This window comes from Cervus canadensis, chromosome 21, assembly GCF_019320065.1.
Source record: "Cervus canadensis isolate Bull #8, Minnesota chromosome 21, ASM1932006v1, whole genome shotgun sequence".
NCBI classification, from domain to species: Eukaryota; Metazoa; Chordata; class Mammalia; order Artiodactyla; family Cervidae; genus Cervus; species Cervus canadensis.
Genome location: NC_057406.1, coordinates 16509716 through 16535809, shown reverse-complemented (window position 1 = coordinate 16535809; position 26094 = coordinate 16509716). Strand labels below are relative to the sequence as shown.

The 26094-nt window shown below is 41.6% G+C and overlaps 1 protein-coding gene across 1 annotated transcript in view; it reads right to left on the bottom strand.

Moving 5' to 3' along the window:
- The window catches only part of LOC122423126, a 113784-nt gene that overhangs the window by 39467 nt on the left and 48223 nt on the right, over positions 1–26094 (bottom strand). The window contains 9 exon segments of the mRNA XM_043439906.1: positions 204–687; positions 4355–4479; positions 4560–4868; positions 16648–16968; positions 22770–22910; positions 25034–25174; positions 25691–25738; positions 26002–26057; positions 26059–26086. Of these exon segments, the coding sequence (XP_043295841.1) occupies positions 204–687; positions 4355–4479; positions 4560–4868; positions 16648–16968; positions 22770–22910; positions 25034–25174; positions 25691–25738; positions 26002–26057; positions 26059–26086 (1653 nt within the window).

Sequence of the window (26094 nt, the reverse complement as noted above, 5' to 3'; positions counted from 1 at the left end):
GGAAACACTGGGGGAAGAAAGGACCAGATCCTCAGCTGCTGCAGGAGGAAGTGAGAGTACCTCGTCTTCACGTCTGCTGGAAACACGGCTCCATGGGAGGAAGCCTCCTTCTCTGGTCCTTTCAGCATCGCTCCTCAGAGCTCAGACCCCGTCCTCCAGGGCCCTACCCCTCCCCCAGCCTGGGGACAGTGCGCAGCGCAGACCTGAGCAGATGACCCCCGCGTCCTGCTTGTGTCTGCAGTCATGCCGCCCCCACCCTCGGGAAGGGCACCTCCACACGTGAGACTCATTTCCTGTGCAGTTCAGGTCGTCCAGCCAGATGGGCCCTGATCCCGCCCCGAAGTGGGCAGACCCCGTGGCATTGAGGGCGTCTCCACAGCCCAGCTGCCTGCACACCACGCGGGCATCGTCCAGGTCCCAGCCGTCATCACAGATGGTGCCCCAGGAGCCCTGCTCAAGGATCTCCACTCTCCCGGCGCAGGGACCGCCCCCGTCCAGCAGGCGGAGCTGTCTGCTGTCTGAGGAGAGAGAAAAGGGACAATGTGGCGTTGACTTGGAGAATGAATAGGGTCTTCTGTCCTGTGGGACCCTCACCTGAGCAGTAGAGAGCCCTCTCCTCTGAGGCCGCAGCGCCTGCTGGTTCAGACAGGGTGTTGTTGCACTGGGGCAGCACCTGGGTCTGGTTTCCTGAAGAAACAACAATGATCAGAAGTCTGGAAGGGCTGAAGAACAGGAAACTGAATTAAGGGAAATAATGACCTAGTGATAGAGCCTAAGATGAAAGCTGTGTTCAGTTCAGTTCAGTCGCTCAATAGTGTCCTACTCTTTGCGAACCCATGAACCACAGCACGCAAACTCTCCCGGTCCATCACTAACTCCTGGAGTGCACCCAAACCCATGCCCATTGAGTCGGTGATACCATCCAACCATCTCATCCTCTGTCGGCCCCTTCTCCTCCTGCCCTCAATCTTTCCCAGCATCAGGGTCTTTTCCAATGAGTCAGCTCTTCACATCAGGTGGCCAAAGTATTGGAGTTTCAGCTTCATCAGTCCTTCCAATGAACACCCAGGACTGATCTCTTTTAGGGTGGACTGGTTGGATCTCCTTGCAGTCCAAGGGACTCTCAAGAGTCCTCTCAAACACCACAGTTCAAAAGCATCAATTCTTCAGTGCTCAGCTTTCTTTACACTCCAACTCTCACATCCATACATGACTACTGGAAAAAATCATAGCCTTCACTAGACAGACCTTTGTTGGCAAAGTAATGTCTCTGCTTTTTAATATGCTGTCTAGGTTGGGTCATAACTTTCCTTCCAAGGAGTAAGTGTCTTTTAATTTCTTGGCTGCAGTCACCATCTGCAGTGATTTTGGAGCCCAAAAAAATGAAGTCAGCCACTGTTTCCACTGTTACCCCATCTATTTGCCATGAAGTGATGGGACTGGATGCCTTGATCTTAGTTTTTTGAATGTTGAGTTTTAAGCCAGCTTTTTCACTCTCCTCTTTCACTTTCATCAAGAGGCTCTTCAGCTTCTCTTTGCTTTCTGCCATAAAGGTGGTGTCATCAGCATATCTGAGGTTATTGATATTTCTCCTGGCAATCTTTTTTTTTCTTCATATATGTTTATTAGTTGAAGGCTAATTAGAATATTGTAGTGGTTTTTGTCATACATTGACATGAATTAGCCATGGATTTACATGTATTCCCCATCCCGTTCCCCCCTCCCAAGAACAGACTTTGGGACTCTCCCGGCAAGCTTGATTCCAGCTTATGCTTCATCCAGCCCAGCATTTCACATGATGTACTCTGCATATAAGTGAAATAAGCAGGATGACAACATACAGCCTTGACATACTCCTTTCCCAGTTTGGAACCAGTCTGTTTTTCCATGTCCAGTTCTAACTATTGCTTCTTGATCTGCATACAGGAGGCAGGTAAGGTGGTCTGGTATTCCCATCTCTTTATGAATTTTCCACAGTTTGTTATGACCCACACAGTCAAAGGTTTGGCATAGTCAATAAAGCAGAAGATGTTTTTCTGGAATTCTCTTGCTTTTTCTGTGATTCAACGGATGTTAGCAATTTGATCAATATGAAAAGGCAAAACTTTTAGCTAAAGAAAAAGAATATATACTTCATTTTGCTTATGATTTTGAGTCATTGATCAGGAAAAAACTCAGTTTGGCAGTCTTTCAGTGGGGTCTTTCAGTGCTGCAATTAGATGTCACCTGGAGCTGAAGTCATTTAAAGATTTGACTGAACTCTGGTTCTGTAAAGAAACTCCTAGAAGTGTTCTAAAGGTAAAGGAACATCATTTCTTCAACTTAATTCAGAAAGGTTTTACATATTCAGGAAGAAATGGGGCAGAAGGGGAATCGAGAAGGAAAGACACTCACACACACAGAGAGATTAAAGCAAAATATTGATGCTAACATTTAGAAACCCAGGTAAAGGTCATAAGGGAATTTTTATATTACTTTCCCAACATTTTACTGTCTCAAATGACATCACAATTTAAAAAATTAAAAGATGAAAACAACTCAAAGAGAATTCTTTGCCAGGACACTTTCACAAAAATACTCATAACATCAAAAATAAAATACCTAGGAGAAATCCTAGTAGAAGATGGGCAAAATCTCTGAGAGAAATTCAAGATCTAACTGAACAGAGGGATGTATTATGTCAATGATTTGGAAAACTCAACATTGTCAGTGTCAATCATCTTCAAATTTCTTTGTCTCCTCTCAAATTTTAAAATCTAATCTCAATGAAAATGCCCTTAAGCTTTTCTTTTGGTGAAAATGACAAGCTGATTTCTAAATTCATACAAAATACAAGCAACCAAGAATGACCATCACAGTTGGTAAGAAAAGCAACAAAGTTAGAGGAGTTAATATAAAGTAACTCTTGTAAACTAAAATTATTAAGACTTACTACAAAGTTTGAAACTCTGGGAGATAGTGAAGGACATGGAAGCCTGATGAAATGTAGTTCATGAGGTCACAAAGAGTCAGACATGACTTAGTGATTGAACAACAACAACGACAAAGTTATGATAATTAAGAAAATGCAGTATTGGTGTGAGGATAGACAAATGATAACATGGAACAGAATAGAGTCTTAAAAAGGACAGACATACTTGCCCTTCTGCTTATGACGAAGGCGTCTCTGAAGTAGGTAAAAGAATATTTTCAGAATAAGATTGAGTCAATTGGATGTCCATATGAAACCTGACCCTTATCTTACACTGATATCAATCCCAGAAGGAATGCACAATTATATGCAAGAGAAAAATAATAAAATTTCGATAACAAACACTTGGAGAATGTTTTTATGATCTTGGAGTAAGCAAAAATTCTGTATTAAAGGGTATAAGAAGCATTAAATGTACAGGAAAATGTTGGCAAGTTATGTTTCCATAAGATTAAGAAATGAGTTCATCAAAGGACACCATTTGATTTAAATAAAGAAAAGAAAAGACCAAGGGTTAAACATGGAAAGTAAGTAACACATATTTGCATCCAAAGACATTGTCATGATAAGCTGTAGTATCATATTTCTAATAGTCAAGAACTGGAAACAACTCAGATTTATACTGTCAGTAGAATTGATCAGTACATGACCATGTGATCATTCAAAGTCATACTATACTGTAATAAAAAAAAATAAATAAAGTGCTACAATATACAACATCATGACTGAATCCCAAACATAATTTGAGTCTAAGAAATTAGATACAAAAGATGCAACATACTGCATCATTTTATATAAAGTTCAAAAATTGATAAAACACTATGCTAGAAGAAGTTAGGTAAGCGGTTTTCACTGTCGAGGAGGGAGGACACAGTTACTGGAGGCAACAGTGACTGTGGTGCTGGGGACATTCTCTTTATTGCTCTGGATTGGGGTTCATACTGAGGTCTATGCTTACTGCTTCTACATTGTCTTCTATGGTTTTGTGTAAGCAACAATGTTGCTTAAAAATATATTATTCCCCTTCACACTTCTTGCCCTGGCCTGAAAAATGAAGGAACAATGAGAAGATCCATATTTCACCACAAAATATCTGACTTTGAAGTCCATTTTCCTTCACTCTCTGCTCTTGGGGACATTTCACTCCAGGAGCATCCTGAGTACCAGTAGCCCTTGTCCCTCTCTCTTACCTGAGCAGATCACAGAGGCTGTGTTGCCATGGGAACAGTCAGGCCCACCCAGGACAGTCACAGGACAACTCCACAGGAAGGACTCCACCCCCGAGCAGTGAAATCGGACTGTGGATATATGATCCCCTTCTTCCACCAAGTGTGGTCCTCTGGGGGTGGAGACGGCAACTCCACAGCCAAGCTGACGACAGACAACATTGGCATTGGCCAGATTCCAGTGGGAGGCACAGAGCGCTCTCCATCGTCCAGAAAAGTTCATCTCCACCTGCCCCTCACACTGAGAGGAGCCGTTTGTCATGAGCCGGACTTCTGAGTATGCTGGTAGAAGAAGACAGAGTTTCAGCAAAATCACATGAACAGGGTGTTCACAGAGATGAAAGGCCTGACATGCATCTCACCTGAACAGACAACCTGAGCAGCTCCACTGTGGTGACACCTGCCCCCTGGACAGGGCACTCTGGGGCAGACCCGGAGCTCAGGCTCCTCCCCCTCACACCTGAACTCTTCAGCCCAGACCCGGCCATCGGACTCTCTGAGGGGCACGTGTCCCAGGACAGACACAGCCTTGCCACACCCCAGCTCTGCACAGATGACCTGGGCAGTCGGGAGTGTGAAGTTCCCATCAGACACTGGGATCCAGGCTTCTCCAGAATGCCCTTCTACTCGCCCTGAGCAGGGTCCATCCCCTCCAGCCAGACGTGCAAATCCTAAGAGGAAACAACAACAAAACCAGTGAACGTTCGTGGTACTGACTTGAAACTGCACATTACAGACCGTGGTGTGAAAGTTTTTCTTTTTAGAAGTGGAACATGTAGAGAGTCTTTGACAGTTAGTATCATAATTGAATTTTCTTGAGCAGGTTTCTAAAGAGAAATCCAGGAGGATTGCAAGGTCAGTTTGGAATGGCTGAATCCCAAGAACATACACATTGAGACTGGTTAGAAATCTGAATTCCTTGGTCTAGGAGCCTAGAAACTACAGAGCCCAGTTCAGATCACTGGAATGGCTGAATACTGGAAACACATCTTTTAGCATTGGTTGAAGAAGTGAATTTCTCATTTAGCAACCTAGGATCTACAGATCCAAGGATAATGTATAATATGCAGGCACTTGAATAGCATTGGTTGAAGAAGTGAATTTCTCATTTAGCAACCTAGGATCTACAGATCCAAGGATAATGTATAATATGCAGGCACTTGAAAGTAGAGATATGCAGAACAGAACCCACCCAGAAGGACGTCAGCTATGAGATTAGAGACCTAGCATCCAGACAAGCTTAGAAAGCTTTCATGGGACTTGTGGGGCTAATATTCTGATCAGTTTTCTCTCCCAGGAGCTAGTCCTCAAGTGACTTGGATGAGGGAAATTCTTGAGGCTGGATCCATGAGGGGATGCCAACCTGTAGACAGGTGACAGCTCCAGAGAAGAATTATAGATGCTATCACTAATTCATGTTTATGTCATCACATCTTGTCTTCTCAATAGCAAAAATTCCATTGATTTCTTCAGTGACCTCAGTGGGAAAGAAGAGGAAATAAGGAAACTCAGAGAGTCATAGAGAGAGAGTCCCAGCCATCTCTCTTGAAATCCTAGGATTTGTCAAAGAACCTGGTAGAGTGTGTGTTCTCAGGGGGAGCTTACCAGGCAGCTGAGTTTCCAGATCATCTCCTATTAAAGGTTTTTCTTCTGAAACAGGACTCATAGAAAATGCTAATTGATTTTAATACTATCATTGTACTAATTCTAACCACAGAAAGATATGCATTCTTCTCAAGTACAAATGGAATATTCTCCAGGCTAGGTTACAAATAGCTCTTAACAAATTCAAAAGTATTAAAATAATTCCAAGTATCTTTCATTACCATAGTGGAATGGAACTAAAACTCAATAGTGATAAGGAAACAGGACATTCATGAATATACAAAAATTAAACCACACACTCCTATTTCTCTATTTCTATTAAGAATGTCATTGGGATTTATATAGAAATTGCATTAAATCTGTAGATCACTTTGACAAGTACAGACATTTTAACAATGTTAATTCTTCCAGGCCAGAAGCACAGAATGACTTTCCATTGATCATATTGTCTTTAATTTCTTTCATAGATGTTTTACAATTCCAAAAGAAGATGGCATGTTGAATGTTTGACGATTCTAAAAGGAGGAAGAAGAAGGAGAAGGAGGAGGAAGAGAGCAAACAAGCCATAATTTGGAGAGTTCCAAGTTGAAAAAGCCTTAATATGAACAAAATATGTATTTGTGGGAAGCACTTGTTGAATAGGTTGTTAGCATATTACATCACCCTCTGCTTCTCCCATCTACCACTTATGCTGCTATCCTTTTTCATGTCTCCCACTTCATACAAGCAAACACCATTTTAAAAGATACAGATGAATGGAATAGAAAATCAGAAAGGATAGCTACTGCTGAGGAAGTAGGGTGTAGGTGGGGCATATGGCAGGCAAGGTGGGATCAGGGAAGTTTTAAAACTAAAGGAGACAAACCAAAATAAAAGTTCATCATTTGGTCATCAAAGGAACACATTTTGAACAGAATGAAGATAACCCAATGAAAAAACTTTATTTGATTCACAAGTACAATTCCCTGATTTTCAGATGTATTCTGATTATTTATTTCTAAAGTTCTTACTGGTAAAGGACTGCTTAGTGATGCCCAACATCCAACCAAAAAAATTATTAGAATTTCCAAAGGGGAAAAATGTAACCCATAACACATTTTTAAAAATAATTATTTAAATCAGCTTCAGAAATTATAGAAATGATTGAACTGGCTGAAGAGATCTTTAAACCACTAATATCAATATGCGTAATGAGGAATAAAAATAAAAAGGGAGGAAAACTAGGAAAAATAAACACATGAGACTTCTAAAACTGAAAAAATATAGTGTTGGAATGGAAAATTATTTGGATTAATTACACAAGAGACTAGACATTGCGGAATGAAAGAATTGGGAAGTAAAACTCTGCAATAGAGACTATCTACACTGAACCAAAGAGAGCAAAAAGGCAGAAAAATATGAATGAAAACACAGTGGCATGTAGTGGATAACATAAAAATATATAAAATATGTGTACTTGGAGATTCAAAATAAGGGCTGTGTGGAAAAATACTAAGAAAAGATAAATGAAGTTTTTCCAAATTTTTTGAAAACTGTAAATCCACTGATTCGAAAAGCTAAACAAACCCCAAACAAGGTAATGAAATCATTCTCAGAAAACATGACAATGTAAATACTGAAATTCAGTGGTAAACAAAGAAACAAAAATATCTCAAGAGCAGCCAGGGAAATTTGACACATAATATACAGGGAACAAAAGGTTAAGTGTTATTTACTGACTTTTTGTTGGAGGCAATGAAAGTCAGATGACAATATAAAAACATACTTAAAGTATTGGGGTTGGGCATTTGTTACCCTAGAACTGAATCAGCTATGAAAATACTTTTCAAAACTGAATGAAAATTAAAATGATTTCAGGTCAATGAAAGATGATAGACTTGGAGGCCACCAGGCACCACACTACACAAAACTGCCTCAGAAAGTTATTCAAGCTCAAGGGAGATGACAGCAGATGAAAACAAGGATCCTCTCAAAGCTGCAGAGACTGTGCTAAATGCTGATTCTCTATGAGAAGATTTAAGGCAAAATATTAGCAACATTTCCCAGGTCTAGGAAAATCCCACATACCACGGAGCAACTAAGCTGATGCATTACAACTAGTGAGCCTGTGCTCTAGAGCCCAGGGGCCACGACTACTGAAGCTTGCGCACCCTAGAGCCTGTGCTCCAAAACAAGCGAGGCCACCGCAATGGGAACCTTGTGCACTGCAACTAGAGAGTAGCCTCTGATCTCCGCAGCTAGAGAAAAACCCATGCATCAGTGAAGACCCAGCACAGCCAAAAATAAATAAAAATTATTTTAAATTTTAAAAAAATAATTCAAGATTATTATCACCTAAAAATCTGATATGGTTAATAAGCCAATAGAGTTTTAAGATAAAATAATAAAATATACTCAAAGATTAAAATAGGAACAAAGATATAACAAATAGCAGGCAAGTACACAAACCCAATTATATCAATAGTTACATTAAATGTAAATAATTTAATTACTCCAAATAAACAACAAGATGATCAGGCCAGATAAAATAAGACAAAACAATATACTATCTATAAATATATGTGTGTTTAAATATAAACACAGAAACATATTAAAAAGGTAAAAAATTATATACTATGCAAACACAAGTCAGAGAAAGCTGTATACAGCATCTATATTAATATCATACAAAGTCAGACTATAAGACAAAGAATACATTCAGAGAAAAAGAAACATTTTATGGTAATAAAATACAAAAGAAATTATATACTATCAAAACTGGTGGCTTAAAAATAAAGTGATGCTTAGAAGAAAATTTAGAACCTTGATGCTTCCTTGATGCCTACATTAGAATAAAAATAGAAACAGAAGAAAATGATCCAAGACCCAAGAATCTACAAAAGCAACAGCAATCATAACTGAAAAGCAAAAGTCGCTCAGTCGTGTCTGACTCTTTGTGACCCCATGGTCTATACAAAGATCAAGCACAAAGAACAAATATTAAAAGCAGCAAGGGAGAAACAACAAATAACACACAAAGGGATTCCTATAAGGATAACACCTGATCTATCAATAGAAACCCTCCAGGCCAGAAGGGAATGGCAGGACATACTTCAAGTAATGAAAGAGAATAACCTACAACCTAGATTACTGTACCCAGCAAGGATCTCATTCAGATATGAAGGAGAATTCAAAAGCTTTACAGACAACCAAAAGCTGAGAGAATTCAGCACCACCAAATCAGCTCTTCAACAAATGCTAAAGGATCTTCTCTAGACAGGAAACACAGAAAGGCTGTATAAACGTGAACCCAAAACAACAAAGTAAATGTCAACGGGACCATACCTATCAATAATTACCTTAAATGTAAATGGGTTGAATGCCCCAACCAAAAGACAAAGACTCGCTGAATGGGTACAAAAACAAGACCCCTATATATGCTGTCTACAAGAGACCCACCTCAAAACAAGGGACACATACAGACTAAAAGTGAAGGGCTGGAAAAAAATATTCCACGCAAACGGAGACCAAAAGAAAGCAGGAGTTGCAATACTTATATCAGATAAAATAGACTTTCAAATAAAGGCTGTGAAAAGAGACAAAGAAGGACACTACATAATGATCAAAGGATCAATCCAAGAAGAAGATATAACAATTAAAAATATATATGCACCCAACATAGGAGCACCGCAATATGTAAGGCAAACGCTAATGAGTATGAAAGAGGAAATTAATAGTAACACAATAATAGTGGGAGACTTTAATACCCCACTCACAACTATGGATAGATCAACTAAACAGAAAATTAACAAGGAAACACAAACTTTAAATGACACAATGGACCAGCTACACCTAATTGATATCTATAGGACATTTCACCCCAAAACAATCAACTTCACCTTTTTCTCAAGGGCACACGGAACCTTCTCCAGAATAGATCACATCCTGGGCCATAAATCTAGTCTTGGTAAATTCAAAAAATTGAAATCATTCCAGTCATCTTTTCTGACCACAGTGCAGTAAGATTAGATCTCAATTACAGGAAAAAAAATTATTAAAAATTCAAACATAAGGAGGCTAAATAACATGCTTCTGAATAACCAACAAATCATAGAAGAAATCAAAAAAGAAATCAAAATATGCATAGGAATGAATGAAAATGAAAACACAACAAACCAAAACCTATGGGACACTGTAAAAGCAGTGCTAAGGGGAAGGTTCATAACATTACAGGCTTACCTCAAGAAACAAGAAAAAAGTCAAATAAATAATCTAACTCTACACCTAAAGCAACTAGAGAAGGAAGAAATGAAGAACCCCAGGGTTAGTAGAAGGAAAGAAATCTTAAAAATTAGGGCTGAAATAAATGCAAAAGAAACTAAAGAGACCATAGCGAAAATCAACAAAGCTAAAAGCTGGTTTTTTGAAAAAATAAACAGAATTGACAAACCGTTAGCAAGACTCATTAAGAAACAAAAAGAGAAGAACTAAATTAACAAAATTAGAAATGAACATGCAGAGATCAAAACAGACAACACTGAAATACAAAGGATCATAAGAGACTACTACGAGCAGCTCTATGCCAATAAAATGGACAACTTGGAAGAAATGGACAAATTCTTAGAAAAGTATAACTTTCCAAAACTGAACCAGAAAGAAATAGAAGATCTTAACAGACCCATCACAAGCAAGGAAATCAAAACTGTAATCAGAAATCTTCCAGCAAACAAAAGCCCAGGACCAGATGGCTTCACAGCTGAATTCTACCAAAAATGTAGAGAAGAGCTAACACCTATCTTACTCAAACTCTTCCAGAAAATTGCAGAAGAAGGTAAACTTCCAAACTCATTCTATGAGGCCACCATCACCCTAATTCCAAAACCAGACAAAGATGCCACAAAAAAAGAAAACTACAGGCCAATATCACTGATGAACAGAGATGCAAAAATCCTTAACAAAATTCTAGCAAACAGAATCCAACAACATATTTAAAAAATCATACACCATGACCAAGTGGGCTTTATCCCAGGAATGCAAGGATTCTTTAATATCCACAAATCAATCAATGTAATACACCACATTAACAAATTGAAAGATAAAAACCATATGATTATCTCAATAGATGCAGAGAAAGCCTTTGACAAAATTCAACACCCATTTATGATTAAAACTCTCCAGAAAGCAGGAATAGAAGGAACATACCTCAACATAATAAAAGCTATATATGACAAACCCACAGCAAGCATTACCCTCAATGGTGAAAAATTGAAACATTTCCCTAAAATCAGGAACAAGACAAGGGTGCCCACTCTCACTTCTGCTATTCAACATAGTTTTGGAAGTTTTGGCCACAGCAATCAGAGCAGAAAAAGAAGTAAAAGGAATCCAGATAGGAAAAGAAGAAGTGAAACTCTCACTGTTTGCAGATGACATGATCCTCTACATAGAAAACTCTAAAGACTCTACCAGAAAATTACTAGAGCTAATCAATGAATATAGTAAAGTTGCAGGATATAAAATTAACACTCAGAAATCCCTTGCATTCCTATACACTAACAATGAGAAAACAGAAAGAGACATTAAGGAAACAATATCATTCACCATTGCAACAAAAAGAATAAAATACTTAGGAATATATCTACCTAAAGAAACAAAAGACTTATACATAGAAAACTATAAAACACTGATTAAAGAAATCAAAGAGGACACAAACAGATGGAGAAATATACTGTGTTCATGGATTGGAAGAATCAATATTGTGAAAATGAGTATATGGGCCAAAGCAACCTATAGATTCAATACAATCCCTATCAAGCTACCAACGGTATTTTTCACAGAACTAGAACAAATAATTTCACAGTTTGTATGGAAATACAAAAAACCTCGAATAGCCAAAGTAATCTTGAGAAAGAAGAATGGAACTGGAGGAATCCACCTGCCTGTCCTCAGACTCTACTACAAAGCCACAGTCATCAAGACAGTATGGTACTGGCACAAAGACAGAAATATAGATCAATGGAACAGAATAGAAAGCCCAGAGATAAATCCACGAACCTATGGACACCTTATCTTTGACAAAGGAGGCAAGGATACACAATGGAAAAAAAACAACCTCTTTAACAAGTGGTGCTGGGAAAACTGGTCAACCATTTGTAAAAGAATGAAACTAGAACACTTTCTAACACCATACACAAAAATAAACTCAAAATGGATAAAAGATCTAAATGTAAGACCAGAAACTATAAAACTCCTAGAGGAGAACATAGGCAAAACACTCTCTGACATAAATAACAGCAAGATCCTCTATGACCCACCTCCCAGAATATTGGAAATAAAAGCAAAACTAAACAAATGGGACCTAATGAAACTTAAAAGCTTTTGCACAACAAAGGAACCTATAAGCAAGGCAAAAAGACAGCTCTCAGATTGGGAGAAAATAATAGCAAACGAAGCAACAGACAAAGGATTAATCACAAAAATATACAAGCAACACCTGCAGCTCAAATCCAGAAAAAATAAATGACCCAATCAAAAAACGGGCCAAAGAACTAAACAGACTTTTCTCCAAAGAAGACATACAGATGGCTAACAAACACATGAAAAGATGCTCAACATCACTCATTATCAGAGAAATGCAAATCAAGACCACAATGAGGTACCATTACACGCCAGTCAGGATGGCTGCTATCCAAAAGTCTACAAGCAATAAATGCTGGAGAGGGTGTGGAGAAAAGGGAACCCTCTTACACTATTGGTGGGAATGCAAACTAGTACAGCCACTATGGAGAGCAGTGTGGAGATTCTTTAAAAAACTGGAAATAGAACTGCCATATGACCCAGCAATCCCACTCCTAGGCATACACACCGAGGAAACCAGATCTGAAAGAGACACGTGCACCCCAATGTTCATCGCAGCACTGTTTATAATAGGCAGGACATCAAATCAACCTAGATGGCCATCAACAGATGAATGGATAAGGGAGCTGTGGTACATATACACCATGGAATATTACTCAGCCATTAAAAAGAATTCATTTGAATCAGTTCTAATGAGATAGATGAAACTGGAGCCCATTATACAGAGTGAAGTAAGCCAGAAAGATAAAGAACATTACAGCATACTAACACATATATATGGAATTTAGAAAGATGGTAATGATAACCCTATATGCAAAAGAGAAAAAGAGACACAGATGTACAGAACAGACTTTTGAACTCTGTGGGAGAAGGCGAGGGTGGGATGTTTTGAGAGAACAGCATCGAAACATGTATATTATCTATGGTGAAACAGATCACCAGCCCAGGTGGGATGCATGAGACAAGTGCTCGGGCCTGGTGCACTGGGAAGACCCAGAGAGGGTAGGTAGGTAGAGAAGGAGGTGGGAGGGGGGATTGGGATGGGGAATACATGTAAATCCATGGCTAATTCATGTCAATGTATGACAAAACGCACTACAATATTGTAAAGTAATTAGCCTCCAACTAATAAAAATAAATGGAAAAAAAATAAAGAAAAAAAAATAAATAAAGTGATGCTTAGAAGAAAATTTAGAACCTTGATGCTTCGTTGATGCCCACATTAGAATAAAAATAGAAACAGAAGAAAATGATCCAAGACTCAAGAATCTACAAAAGCACCAACAACCATAACTGAAAAGCAAAAGTCACTCAGTTGTGTCTGACTCTTTGTGACCCCGTGGTCTATACAATCCATGGAATTCTCCAGGCCAGGATACTGGAGTGGGTAGCCTTCCCTTCTCCAGGGGATCTTCCCAACCCAAGGATCGATCCCAGGTGCCCCACATTGCAGGCAGATTCTTTACCAGCTGAGCCACAAGGGAAGCCCAGGAATACTGGAATGGGTAGCCTATCCCTTCTCCAGGGGAATCTTCCCAATCCAGGAATCAAACAGGGGTCTCCTGCACTGCAGGCAGACTCTTTACCAACTGAGCTATCAGGGAAGATCATAACTGAAAAATAGGATTGAGAACTGAGTACAGAAATCAAATAAGTAGAAAGCAAATACAAATCAAAAAAATCAATAGGGTCCATTAGTGATTCTCTTAAAAAGACATTAACACTGATAATCTTCTAGCAAAACCAATTAAGAAAAAAGAGTGAACACAAATTAACAACACCAGTAACAAAAGGAATTATCATTATAGATCTTCCCAACACCTGAAGATAAGAGATGTGAGCCAGCGTTATTCTAATTTGAAAAATTTTTGTAAAGTGGGCCTAGTCCTTGAAAACACATTACTTGTGAAACACAACTCACTGAAATCTGATACAAAAAAAGAGAGAAAAAGATGAGTAAACTTATATTTGTTAAATAAACAGAATCTATCTGTATTATAAAAACTTTCCTCTAAAAAACTGCAACCTCCTAGCACTTCCACAGAGCTCAGAAATGACTCCCACAACAGGATAAAGGAAGAGAGGGAGGGAAGGGATGAGGGCAGGAAGGAAGTGTAACACAGAGGCTGTGGTGAATGTAGGAGTTGACCTGCATCTTTCCAACCCTCCCCTCCTGCAATCCTTGCATCTTCATCCCCTCACCAGTTTGCACTTCAGTACTGTAGTTCCTGGTGGCTCAGAAGATAATCAAGACTGCCTGCAATGTAGGAGACCCAGGTTTGATCCCTGGGTGAAGAAGATCCCCTGGAGAAGGAAATGGCAACCCACTCCAGTATTCTTGCCTGGAGAATCCCATGGACAGAGGAGCTTGGTGGGCTATGGTCCATGGTGTCACAAAGAGTAGGACAGGACTGAAGCAACTTAGCACACTTGCACCACAGTCCTGCTCAATTTGTTTAGCCCCTCATTGAAGTCTCCTCGTTATTTCAAACAAGCTTCTCTACATTCTTCTCTGGTCATTATTTCCACTCTAGATTTCTTCTAAACACAGTACTCCACTTCCAGCAATCCACTACTGAGGCTGAAATTTCTCTTCCATACCTGACTCCTAAGATTAACCAGAAGAAACTTCAAGAGTTCAATTTCGATTAAGAAAATGAAAAAATAAGCTATTCTAATCTTATCTCTACTACATCACCACCACTTTAACTTACCTTTGCATCATTAAAACTTGTCTGAAAATACAGAAAAGACAGACCAAGGGGAGGAAACTAATGACAAAAGGAGAAATAGAAAGAACCTGGAACCATTCATAAAAATATGACAGCCTAAGTTAGAGCAATGGTAGTCAGGGAGTACAAACCACAATCAGGGTTTAAATATCAGAACACTCTCCAATTCTTTACTTTTAAGTGTAACTTAACTGGAATTAATATCAAGACATCAATCTTCTTAGGATGATAATATTGGGAGTTCTAATTTCACAGAAAGTTCAAACATCACACACTCCATTTTCATTCAGATGCTGACTTATCAAAATATGGTAGAGACACCTGTAGTGTTTCCACAAATTTATCTGCAGTTGGAACAATGATTAGGACATTGTGACAATGAGGAAGTTTACTTGAGATGCCAGAAAACAGGTTTGCTTAAAACAAAAGTTTCTAAATAAAATTTAAAAGCTCCTTGAAAATAACTACTTTTAATAGGAATAATAAAGAGAATGGAAGGAAACGTTTTGAAGAGATGAATAGATTTATGACATAAGTGCTGTAATGGTTTCACAAATGCATACTTATCAAGCAGTTTTGTATGACAGTCATACCTCAATAAAGTACCTTTTGAAAAGGAAAAGAATTGTTTTCTTAAGGGCTTCAACTAGAATCATCAAAGATCTGCTGAAGGTGAGATTAGAAAAGATCACTTTCCCAATGACCTTCCTCAACATAAACACCCAAGAGCTGACTGGCTGTGGCTGCTACGGTCCTACTGCAGGTGTCCTCAGGGCTCCCTTGTCCCACGATCACATCAGGTGGGGTGATTCTTGCCTAAGACCAGCTCCCTATGTGAGGGAATTCACTGTGATAACTGACAATATCTTCCTCCAGTCCAGCTTCTCTGATGGGACTAATATCCTGGACATCCAATCCATAATTATGATAACAACTAGAAGCATCTCTGTCAAATACTGTGACCACCCACTCACACCCTAGGTTCACTGTTGTATTTACTGCATCCACCTTAGCGCAGGTCAAACACATAGACAGCACTGAGCACTGCACAGGAGTCACTTCAGGTCCTCTTAGCTTCACTACCTCTTATACGTGATGCAGTGATGCACTTCAGCTACTGTGTTGTAAACTTCAAGACTTCATTTTCCTGGTCCCTCAACATCCCTGCAAATGTCATGTGAGCTCCCCACTCAGTTGATCAGGGGCACCAGTGTGATGAGACTGTTTTCTGCCACAAGTTCCACTTCTGGCTTCCTCTGACTGTGACCTAGGGACATTTAAACGCACCAGTGAAATCCCCTCACACCTTTTCCTTGTGTAACTGCACCCTGACCCCCTGTATGGTCAATTGTGCATGTGTCTTAACATGCCGTTTTGGGTCACCATTGCTTGGTTGAGCCTATTCTATTGGCACATCCCCCACATACCGACCTGATGGAGTGTGGTGACTCTGAGTTTTAGGACCTATGAGTATGATAAACCTTGTTGCCTACAACTCTTCTGTGACCACACCCACCACCATGTAGCCACACCCTACTGACCATTATATCAAAGAATACAGAACAATTACCATGGTAAGACTATGTCACAGAGGTCAAATACAACAGCTGTATCTGTATGAAAGTTTTGACCTGACTTCTCTACCTTCTGTGACACATCACACAGACCCTTCACCAATCATGTTCTAAAGGCTATAATCCATAATCTCGAGTCATTCTGGTGATAAGACAGATGCTTTTCCTGCTAGAGATCCCCACACAGACCAGACAGGACTTACCTGAGCAGACTACTCCAGCATCCCGGTCATGGGAATAGCTATCATTACGATAGTCTTTAATATCAGAATGCCTACAGTCACTGACAGTTGACTCTGTCCCTTCACAAGAAGTATACAAAAGCCAAATGGGGCCAAGTCCTGGCCCAAAATAAGCCCTTCCGGGAAAACCAATGGCAGCTCCACACTCCAGCTGTCTGCACACTACAGATGCATCCTTCATCCTCCAGCGGTAACCATCCACTGTGCCCCATTCTCCATGGTGGTTCACTTCCACTCTCCCCTCACAGCGGTGGGCTCCATCCTTCAGCCTCAGCTCCAGATCTGCAAGAGAGAACAGACACAGGACACAGGAGAGACATTAGGAGACTTGCAGTGATATAATATTTAAAATATAAGCTCTCTGAGGAGTAAAAAAGCACATAGGATATAGTATTTGTTGACCTCTATGGTATAAACATTCCCACAAGGCCAACTTGAAGCCCCCAATGTGCCATCACTGAACCTGGAGCAGGAAGGGAGGCACCAGATGTTTCTCACAAGCTTGTGGAACCAGCTCCAGGGACACCACCGAGGACAGGCCTTCAGAGACTCTGGATGCTGCCCTCCCTGTAGATGTGCCCAAAGCTACTAGGGTCCAGCTTCCCCATCTCAGTTAGAGCTCCTGGTCCGAGATCCAGGAAGGAATCCTCCCTTTTCCTCCCTGTCCACAGGGAGCGTCTCATCCAGCTCAGGAACAGAGGGCTGGGGTAACAGGCTCTACAGTGTCCTGGTTATTCCTGCCACCTGTGTTTATGTCCTTGTGTAATCCACACTCGAATGTGCCTAGTAACATGCAGCTAACAAATGGAATTTGACAAAAGTGATCAGGTGTCACTTTAGTGATTAAGTTTTAAGACGACTCTGGTTTCTACATTAAAAAGGAGTTCATTTGCAGGAACATTATAGATGGTGACATTACTAGTGTTCAGCAACATTTAAAATTCTCCTTTTATGAGCTTGTGGAAATAGTAATACTTCCTTGCCTATTTGAAGTTAAGCATAACTATGTGATCTGGCTCATTCAACAAAGTGGCAGAACAAATGATGTCACTTCTACATAGAAACACTTAGGAGCCAATATGTTTTTCTACCACAGCAAATCCTGCAGCCTTGTATTGCAGTGAGAGCATAATACATGGTGGAGAATTCAACAACTTGAGTGCTTGAAGAATTACCATAGCAGAAGTCCTGCCAAAGTGAACAGAACATGTTATATAAGGATACATTTTGTTTTTTTACTACACCATACCTAGCTTACTTTTACTAAAATGGGAAATAACAGCAGAAAACTGACAGAAAGAAAAATACTAAGATAAAGACTAGGTGTATAAAATTGAGAAACATCTATACTAACATCTAAAATCCCAAGAACAAAAAGAGATGTCAGGGTAGAGTAGAGTTAAGCCTTAGATTTGCTGAAAGAAAAAAAAAATGCCAATCTAAAACTCTACACTCAAAACCATTCTCTCAAGGAATAAAGACCTCAAATGTGGCATTACCAAAATGCAGATGTAGGAGACAGCAGCCTCCATCTTCTTAAAAATGACCAAATTTAGACAGCGATCAGTAACAAAAACAGCTCCAGAAAGATCTGCAGTACCCTAAGAAGTTTGACCATGCCAAGATACTGTCATTTTGGAGGCATCATTACATCCTCCAAACCAGCATCACTCACTGTCAAGGGTTCCAGGAGAGTTCCTCTCGCCAGGAGGGCAAGAGCAGGCTGAGTAACCAGTGTCCCTAGCCTTTGGGGGCACCATATGAAAATCCTGCTTCAGGTTCACTTCCTGCAGACCTGCAAATCTGAGCTAGTCTTATAGAGATGGCTAGGCATAAGAAAGAAGAGCAAAAGACCAATAGCAACCACATGGCAGGAGCAATCAGAGTTCACAGTGAGCCGCTCTGCAGACAGATGCAGCAGATTTTACACCTGAAAGGATTAATAACAAGCACAGATGATAGTTTTCCAGTAGTCATGTATGGATGTGAGAGTTGGACCATAAAGAAGGCTGAGCCCTGAAGAATTGATGCTTTCAATCTGTGGTGCTTGAGAAGACTCTTGAGAGTTCTTTGGACAGCAAGGAGATAAAACCAGTCAACCCTAAAGGAAATCAACCCTGAATATTTATTGAAAGGACTGATGCTGGAGCTGAAGCTCCACTATTTTGGCCACCTGATGCAAAGAGCTGACTCACTGGGAAAGACCTTGCTGCTGGGAAAGACTGAAGGAAAAGGAGAAGGGCAGCACAGGATGAGATGTTTAGATAGCATCACCAACTCAATGGACATAAGTTTGAGCAATGAGCCATTGTTGGTCTTGGCCTTTGCTGCCTTCCTAGGCCGTCCCACAACATGATCATCTGCAACCATCATCTCCCCCACAGAGGCACCTGCAACAGGCCCCCAAAGCCAAGTGTGTGCACACCATTGGCTCTGGCCACCACCACTGCTGGTCATGATCCCTAGGCTTTGGAACTGGAGGCACTGCTGAGGACACCAACTACCATTCCAGTGACAGCAGACCCCCTGCAACACTTGCCAAACACCACACAATGTCAATGCTGTGGACGTCAGCAGCCTGAGCCAAGCAGCCTCATGTTCTCCCAGACCCAGTGCCACCTTATGCCTCTGCACTTGGCACCCTGCAGTACATTCCAGTGTGCCCCTACCCAGAGGTGAAAGGCTTTCTCTACTGAAATCAGGACATAGTGTCTGGCAGAGGTGACAGCTTTTTCAAATGTGCAGACATCTACAAGAGGATAAGGCATCAAGAAGAATCGGGGAAACAAAATCCCACCAAAGGAATACAGTAAACCTCCTGGAACCAGTGCAAATTAATGGAGATCCAAGAATTCCCTGACAAAGAATTCAAAATAATACCACAAAAGATGCTCAGAGAGTTACAAGAGAATTCAAATATTTTTTGACACCAGGAGAATAATACAAATAAAATAAGAGCAATAAAGACATATAAAATTAAAAAAAAAAAAAAAACCGAACTAACCAGATATTTTGAAGCTGAATAATAAATGAATGGGCTTCCCAGGTGGTGCTAGTGGTAATGAACCCCTCTGCCAGTGCAGGAGATGTAAGAGACTCAGGTTCGATCCCTGGGTCTGGAAGATCCCCTGGAGGAGCACGTAGCAACTGACTCTAGTATTATTGCCTGGTGAATCCCATGGACAGAGAACCCTGGTGGGTTACAGTCCATGGGGTCACAAAGAGTCACACGTGATGGAGGCAATTTAGCATGAACATAAGACAATGAGTAAACTGAAGAATTCAGTATAGAGATTCAACAACAAACTTGACCAAGGAAAGAAAAAAAAAAAAAAGAATAAGTTAGAAGAAAGATCAGTTGAAAGTATCCAATTAGAGGAACAAAAAGAGAATGAAAGGAATATAGAAAGCAGTGGGAACTGTGTACACCATAAAGAGAAACAATGTATTGAATGGAGTCACAGGAGAAGTGAAGGAGAAAAGAAATAATGGCTGAGGACTTCCCTGGTGGTGAAGTGGATAAGAATACACCTGCCAGTACAGGGGACATGAGTTCAATCCCTGGTCCAGGAAGATTCCACATGCCACAGAGCAACTAAGCCAGTGTGCCACAACTACTGAAACCTGTGCACCTAGAGCCTGTGCTCTGCACCAAGAGAAGCCTCCACAGTGAGAAGTCTGTGCAATGCAGCAAGGAGTAGCCCCTGCTTACCACAACTAGAGAAAGCCCATATGCAACAAGGAGACCTAGCAAAGAAAGAAAGACAGGCTGAGAATTTCCCAAACCTGGGGGAAAACTGGACATCTAAGTTCTAAGCTAATGAGTAACCCCAAAATTTCAATCCAAAACAACCTTCTCCAAGACGCACAGAGTAAACTGTCCAAATGGAAAGACAAAGAGAGAATTCAAAAAGTCTAAGGAGAAGAAAAAAGTTCTGTCACCCAAGAAGACTCCCCTAAGCAGATCAGCGGATTTGTCCAAAGAAACCTTGCAGACCCCGACAGAAGGATTGATGACATACTCCTCTCTCACTCAGGGGGAAGCAGCTCCCAGGGAGGGACAGGAGAGGGCACAAGAGAAAGAGTTCCCTATAGAGTCACAGCAGCTCCTGGGAGGGTAAAGGACCATCCCAGGCCCCCAGCATGACAGGAAATGAGTCACAGGGACCAGGGCAGGGACTTAGGAACTTATACACCTGAAGCTATGCATCAACTGATCTCTACAGACAAGAGGTCCTCTCTCCTGAATGCGGGCTTCTCTGCTCTATAATGGACACCTGGTGGGAACAGGCGAGGCCAGCAGGCAGAGCCTCTCACAGAGCCCAGTGCTGGGCAGACACGTCAACAAGCAGAGGGGAGCCCGGGGGATGGGGGAGAGGAGCCAGAGAGAGGCAGGCAGGTGCACAATTGTCTCTGGTCCAGTTACAAGGAGCGGCCATGAAACCCAGTGCGTGAGACCCTGTGTGCTTCACAGACCAACGGACTCAATCCCTGCTCAGCGGCCCCGTTCCTCTCACAGAGACAGGATCCATCTCCCTTACACACACATACACACACACACAGCCTCACACACTCCCACACACACACATACATATTCTCACACAAATACCCATACCCTCACACGCTACTCAAACACTCCTCACACACCCTCACTCACCCTCACATACTCCTCACACACCCTCATACACCACTCAGACACTCCTCACATACTCCACACACACACACACACACTCTTCACACCCTCACACAAACAAATATATAAACTCCTCACACACACATACACCCTCACACACTCCTCACACACACACACTCCCCAAGCCCTCACACACACACACCCTCACACACTCCTCACCTGCACACATACACACACACACACACACACACAAAAGCACAGAGCCTACAGGAGCACAGACACAGGAAACATGGGGATCTAAAGGCAGTGCTCACACACCAGGCATGTGGAGCGTGTGGGAACAGCCCAGAGTCCAAGCTGAGGTCAGTCACTGGAATTTGCACACACTGGGAATCACTGGGACCCCTAGAAGCTCCCTGAGAACAAAGGAGACAGAGAGGGGAGTCAGGTTGACCCACCTCAGTCCAGATCAAACCTCACTGCTCTGTAAAATCTGCCTCTATGACCAATGGACTCCCCACAGGAGAGCGACCAGTATTCACAGTCGGAGTGCTTCATTTTTGGCCAAAAACACTAAGAATATGAGTTTGTGAAATGAGAATATCTCCTGCCGTATCAACAAACAAGAAATGTCCCAGCCATCAATGATTTCTGGTCTCCAATTGTGAGTGAGGGCTCCCAAAATTGATCCAGGGGATGCTCCCACTCCCCATGGTGATTGCAGAGGAGCTAGGGGAATGCAAGAAGCAGCCATCTGCCACTCCTAAAGGTGAATAAGGAAACAGGATTGGCCCCAGATAGCTGGTATGCATATGAAAGAATTGAATTCAGTGAGTCCAGAGGCTTGCATCTTCGCATACATACAATGCAAAATTCCTTAACTTGATACCTGATCTTTGATGTTCAGACTGCCTGCTCCCTTTGTTGCAAACTTGTATATAGCCTACTTCCCCTGTGCCTCTTTGGAGCAGCTTTTTCAGAGTTACTGAGATGCTGTATCTCTAGGGCTTGAAGTCTTAAGCATTCCCACCAAATAAAATAACTCTACCAGGTTCTGACTATACTTTTTGGTCAAGAAAATTTTTAAAAGTCATCTTGCTAGGAAGGAGGGTGTGAATGTGGACCAATTTTAGATGCTTTTTCTAAGAGTGACCTGGAGCATCTGTGATCCCAGGCAAATTCATGCCCTCATTAGCCTTTGAAGAAGGTGAGAAAACAGGGCAGTGTACTCATCTTGTATTTCCTTTGAGGAAAATGGTGTTTGAGGACCAATCCTCTAAAAGCATTTGACATGGAACTTGGTGACTATTAACAAAGCAAAAAAAGCTACTTTATTCAGAATATTTCATTTTGAGCAATTTCCATATAACACAATCACAAGTCAGCACTACTCTATTGAAATACAGACAATTAGAATATCTGAGGCATCATCTTGTATATAATACAAGTCACAGGAAAGTCACTCTGGAAGTTCCAGGGGCACTGAGTTTAAAATCATATCCAGGGTCCGTTTTCTCCCCCTGGAGCAGCCAGGTGCTCTCTTCTCCTTCCCCAGGATCAGCTTCCTCTCTAAAGACATTCAGAGAAGAGCCTGAAATAGTAAAGAAAAATATGATTAGAACTGAGACAAGGGGACCAAACAGTGCGGAGGAAGTGAGTTAAGCAAGTTGTGATAACAAACCATCCCTGGGACCGAGGTGTGGGCAGGGATGCTCAGACTATTTCATGTCAGTTACAGTGAGGATGGATCCCAGCTGTCCTCTCAGATCTGGTCCATGTGGTCTCTGGGGCCTTAGCTCACGTGGAAACCCTGCATCACAGGAGACCTGTGCTCACACTGGACCTCTGTGAAGACCTGCCTCCAGGCTACACAATCAGCAACGAAATGCCCAGGAATGGTAAGAGCCTAACAATGAATTTAAATGTTCTCCTTTCACAACTGACAGACGTGAAATCACAATTAGAGGGGGAGTGGAGACAGGAAAATTCTGAGTTCCTCACTCACAAACCAACTCTGCTCTTAGTAGCCTTGATGCATGCTCCTAAATGTCTACAAATACTATCACGGGTGTATCCACAGATGGCCCCTCCCTAGGGAGCACATAGGCCCTCAGATGGAGAAATACTCCTTTCCAGAGAAAGAATGTTTTCTCTTGACCACTAAAATATCTGGAGGAAATTAAACCTTAGCTGATCACAAACTCTGAATCAATTGTTAGGTAGTTAGAATGGGAAAAAGCAGTCCAGAATGGTGGTGGCTAAAAGACAAAGAAGGGAAATATCCATGAAAATAGAACAAAAAAAGGTCCAAGGATTGGAGCGAGAACCTCAGGTGAAACAAACAGCCCTCCTGGCTAGCCCAGTTTACATAGGGCATGCTCAGGGGAGGAAATAAAACATATAAAAAGAGGAACCAAAATTGAGCTTCTCTCGTCGCCTCTCTTTGCTTCTTTTGGGTCAACCTGCCCTCACACCTCAAGGATGTATTTTCCTTTGCTTGCCAAATAAAACTGAGCTGTAACTGAGCTGTAACTCTGGTCCATCTGTCACTTCAAATTTTTGTTGCAGCAAGACAGCACCAAGGAAATCACACACTCCCCCAACACAATGATCTACCAACATGGTTTAATGTTAAGGCCACCATATACCATAGACTTTGTACATGTCATTGCAACCTTACAAACAGAGCTCATCTTAAATTATCAGAATGCCTCACAAATTTCAATACTGCAAAACATTTTTTAAATCTCTATCTTTCATATACAAGGCAGCACAGAGATGTTATCAAAACACTTGTCTATCTTTGGATTTGGTAAATATACTCAATTAATCTATAAGCTATCTATTTCTTTTGACCACTACACAATGCTTGTGGGATCTTAATTCCTTGACCAGGGATTGAACCCAGGCCCTAGCAGTGAATGTACAGAGTCCTAACCACTGGATTTTCAGAAAAGTCCCTAATCTATAAATTTTAATGCAAGCATATCACATATAAAGTGAAAATTTATGTTGCATTATGGAGCTGCAGCTCCTGCTAAGTTGCGTCAGTCGTGTCCAACTCTGTGCGACCCCATAGATGGCAGCCTACCAGGCTCCTCTGTCCCTGGGATTCTCCAGCCAAGAATACTGGAGTGGGTTGCCATTTCCTTCTCCAATGCAGGAAAATGAAAATTAAAGTGAAGTTGCTCAGTCGGGTCTGACTCTTCACGACCCCACGGACTGTAGACTACCAGGCTCCTCCGTCCATGGGATTTTCCAGGCAAGAGTACTGGAGTGGGTTGCCATTCCCTTCTCCATGCATTATGAAGACATAAATGCTGAAGGTACAGTGATTCCTCATCCCCAAGGAGTCTGACAGCATTAAAGATAGCATATGGTTGTGAAGTGAAGTGCTAGTTATTCAGCTGAGTCTGACTCTTTGCAACCCTATGAACTATAGCCTGCCAGGCTCCTCTATCCATGGGATTCTCCAGGCAAGAATACTGGAGAGGGCAGCCGTTCCCTTCTCCAGGGGATCTTCCTGATCCAGGGATCAAACCCCGGTCTCCTGAGTTGCAGATTCTTTACCATCTGAGCCACCAGGGAAGCCCATTAAATGCATGAGATTACCCATGTTTTGAAACTGTAGAGATGCTTGGCATTGAGGAGCTCAAATTCACCCTTTTCTGGACAGAGACCAAAGATTACAAGGGATCAGCTAACCCCACTCACCTGTCTGAGGGCTTATCCCATCTTCTTTCTATGGGAGCACTTCCTCCTTGCTCCCCTGAGAGGCAGGAGGAGATCCAGGCACTGGTACCTCTTCAACATCATCATAATCCTCACCACGGGCATCAGTCCTCTGATCTGGGGCTTCTGAGGGAAGAGCAGGGGTCAGATGAAACCACAGTATAAGTGGGTTGATCTGGGAAATACTAAGATCCCTTCTGACCCAGAGTTTTTGAGCTGCTAAATAGAGGCACCAGTCACTCCTTGTTTCAAAAGATTTTTTTTTTGAGACCATGTTTCATTTTGATGTGTCCATAAACTAAAACATGCTTTTACATATCTTAATATTTCCTGATTGAAAGTATATATCTCAAAGCAACTCTCCCACCACTGAGCATTACTAAAGTATTTTGACAAACTGTGCTTTACAGATGTTATTTTTAAAACCAGTGTGTGTCTCTTGTGATTCTGGACACAGAAAGCCCAGCCCCAAATGTGAGACATCATAGAACAGCCAGAGAAGGAAAAGGACAGACCCTATCTGGACACAAGGGATGCCTCTGGTCCATCAAAGGAAAACTGTTCCCCTTACATCTCCTCTCTATGAAGAGGAAAACTCTCCTCCCCAACACTCAGCTGAAGCAGGTTCACCTCTATTACCTGGAGTAGATCTGGAGTCATGGCTGTCCTCACCATCTGACAGGAAGCCTAAAGTGGAGAAAACCAACACACAGAATGACCCTCCCCACACCCATGGGACCTGTGTTAAGGCTGAGAAGGGACAGGCCTGGCTCCTGCAGTGTAGACAGAGGCTGGGGGCTCACGGGGCTGTGAGAGGCCATCCTGCCACTTTGAAGGAGCCACCTCTGTGAGCCTGGGGCACAAGTGGAGTCTGCTGACGCTGAGAAGATGTGCACAGCCAGTGGGTGGTGACAACCAGGGTGCCCAGGAGGGCAGGCAGAGACACCCACCTGGGCTGCCCAGAAGACCCTCCTTCTGAGTCACAAGGTAATCGAGCTCCTTATACAGCAAGAGCACCTTCATAGCTGGATAAGGCTGAGAGA